Source organism: Nerophis ophidion, linkage group LG09, assembly GCF_033978795.1.
Source record: "Nerophis ophidion isolate RoL-2023_Sa linkage group LG09, RoL_Noph_v1.0, whole genome shotgun sequence".
Classification (NCBI taxonomy): Eukaryota; Metazoa; Chordata; class Actinopteri; order Syngnathiformes; family Syngnathidae; genus Nerophis; species Nerophis ophidion.
In genome coordinates, this window is record NC_084619.1 from 51,248,534 (window position 1) to 51,251,033 (window position 2,500).

Below are 2,500 nucleotides of genomic sequence, written 5' to 3' on the forward strand. Positions count from 1 at the left end.
GAGGAAGCTAAACATGACGGTCAATCTCTATTGGAGTGGAGCCCCCTGCAAGATATCACCTCATGGGGTCTCAATGATGCTAAGAAAGGTGAGGAATCAACCTAGGAATGCACGGCAGGACTTGGTCAATGACCTGAAAAGAGCTGGGACCACTGGTTCCATGGTCACTGTTGGTAATACACTAAGACGCCATGGTTTGAAATCATGCATGGCACGGAAGGTTCCCCTGCTTAAACCAGCACATGGTAAGGCCAGTCTTAAGTTTGCCAATGACCATTTGGATGATCCAGAGGAGTCATGGGAGAATTTTTTGTGGACAGATGAGACCAAAATTGACCTTTTTGGTCATAATTCAACTATGCGTGTTTGGAGGAAGAATAATGATGCGTACCATCCCAAGAACACCATCCCTACTGTGAAGCATGGGGTTGGTAGCATCATGCTTTGGGGGTGTTTTTCTGCTCATGGGACAGGACGACTGTACTGTATTAAGGAGAGGAGGACTGCAGCCATGTATTGTGAGATTTTGCTCAAAAACCTCCTTCCCTCAGTCAGATCATTGAAAATGAGTCGTGGCTGGATCTTCCAACATAACAATGACCCAAAGCACTCAGCCAGAAAACCAAGAAGTAGCTTCGTAAGAACCATATGAAGGTTCTGGAGTGGCCTAGCCAGTCTCCAGACCTAAATCCAAATGAAAACCTTTGGAGGGAGCTGAAAGTCTGTGTTACTCAGCGACAGCCCAGAAACCTGACTGATCGAGAGAAGATCTGTGTGGAGGAGTAGGCGAAAATCCCTCCTGCAGTTTGTGCAAACCTTGGGAAGAACTACAGCAAACGTTTGACCTCTGTAGTTGCAAACATAGGCTACTCTACCAAATATTAATGTTAGTGTTCAAATACTTAGTTTCAGCTTTATCACACAAATAAATTGTAAAAAATCATAGATTTCTGGATTTTTCTTTTTAGGTTATCTCTCATACAGTAGACATGCACCTACCGTGAAAATTTCAGACCCCTCCATGACTTCTAAGTGGGAGAACTTGCAAAATAGCAGGGTTTTCAAAGGTTTTCAAATACTTATTTTCTTGACTATATTATATTATATATATATATAGATAGATAGATAGATAGAGATATATAGATATATATACATATAGATATATATATCTATATATATCTATACATATATATTTTTTTTTCTTAAACTTTGGATAAAAATAATTTTATCTAAAGTATTAAAATACAAGTTTTTACATAAAAATACAAATGTACTAAAAACAATGTTAAAAAAAAAAAAAATTATCCAAAAATTATAAGTTTGAAACAAAAATGTAAAAGGTAAAATATTAGTATAACAATAAATGCATAAATAATGTAACCAATTAATGACAGTAAAAATATTGACTGTTTTATCAAAAATGTTAATAAGATATTGAAATATTTTAATCAACAGGGTTAGGGTTAAAATTTAATGCAATTATCAAAAACATAAAAACAAATAAAAAAAGTTTGGTGTGATAATACAATTGTCGGGGTAATGCTCAAATGGCAGCACGTGGAGGAGGGGTTGGTGCGTCTGCCTCACAATACAAAGGTCCTGGGTTCGATCCCGCGCTTGGAATCTTTCTATGTGAAGTTTGCATGTCCTCCCCATGACTGCGTGGGTTCCTCTGGTACTCTGGCTTCCTCACCTCCAATTTAGTGTTGATTGGCAACATTGAATTGGCACTATGGTGTGAATGTGAGTGTGAATGTTGTCCGTCTATCTGTGTTGGCCCTGTGATGAAGTGGCTACTTGTCCAGGGTGTACCACGCCTTCCGCTCGATTGTAGCTGAGAAAGGCTCCAGCGCACCCCGCGACCCCGAAGGGAGTAAGCGGATGGATGGATGGATGGATGGATGGATGCAATTAAAAATGTATACAATTGGACAAATTTGATTTACTTAATTGCAGAGTTGCACTCAAATAAGTTTTATGCAAACTCTACAATTAAACTGATAAAAAAAAATACAAAAATGTTTGAACAACAAAAAATACAAAAATGATAGATACTACTTTTTGTAAAATCTAACGTGTAAAAAAAAGAAAAATGTTATCAATTATATTTATAAAATTGTATTTCTATCAATATAAAAACATTATTTGAGTTATTTATTCATTTCAGAAGTTGAGTTTGGGGTTTAAAATCTCTATTAGGAATCATCAGCAGTTTCAGATAATACAAATATTATGCAAATTAATATTTATTTAGAACATTTTTTTTTTTTTTTTTAAGACTTTAGTTCAGGCGGTGGCTCTTTGTTGTTAAGGTAGCCGCCTTAACAACAAAGCGCTGCGGTAAACCGTGGATTATATCATACTTATATTTCATTATTACACCCCGAACAGGGACAAGCGGTAAAAAATGGATGGATGGATGGATTACAAATTTTAGCATTTGGTTGACTGATTCGTCGTAAAAATGTCATCTAAAGGTCACACGGAGCGAGCAATGTTG

General features: G+C 36.6%; 1 protein-coding gene across 2 annotated transcripts in view; it reads left to right on the forward strand.

Annotated features, from left to right (window-relative positions):
* Positions 1 to 2,500, forward strand: part of abcg8 (ATP-binding cassette, sub-family G (WHITE), member 8) — a 40,846-nt gene that overhangs the window by 12,694 nt on the left and 25,652 nt on the right. For both annotated transcript variants that reach the window (XM_061911191.1, XM_061911190.1), the window contains exon 10: positions 2,478 to 2,500. This exon is cut by the window's right edge and continues 54 nt beyond it. In XM_061911191.1, the coding sequence (XP_061767175.1) occupies positions 2,478 to 2,500 (23 nt within the window). The remainder of the gene's footprint in view (positions 1 to 2,477) is intronic.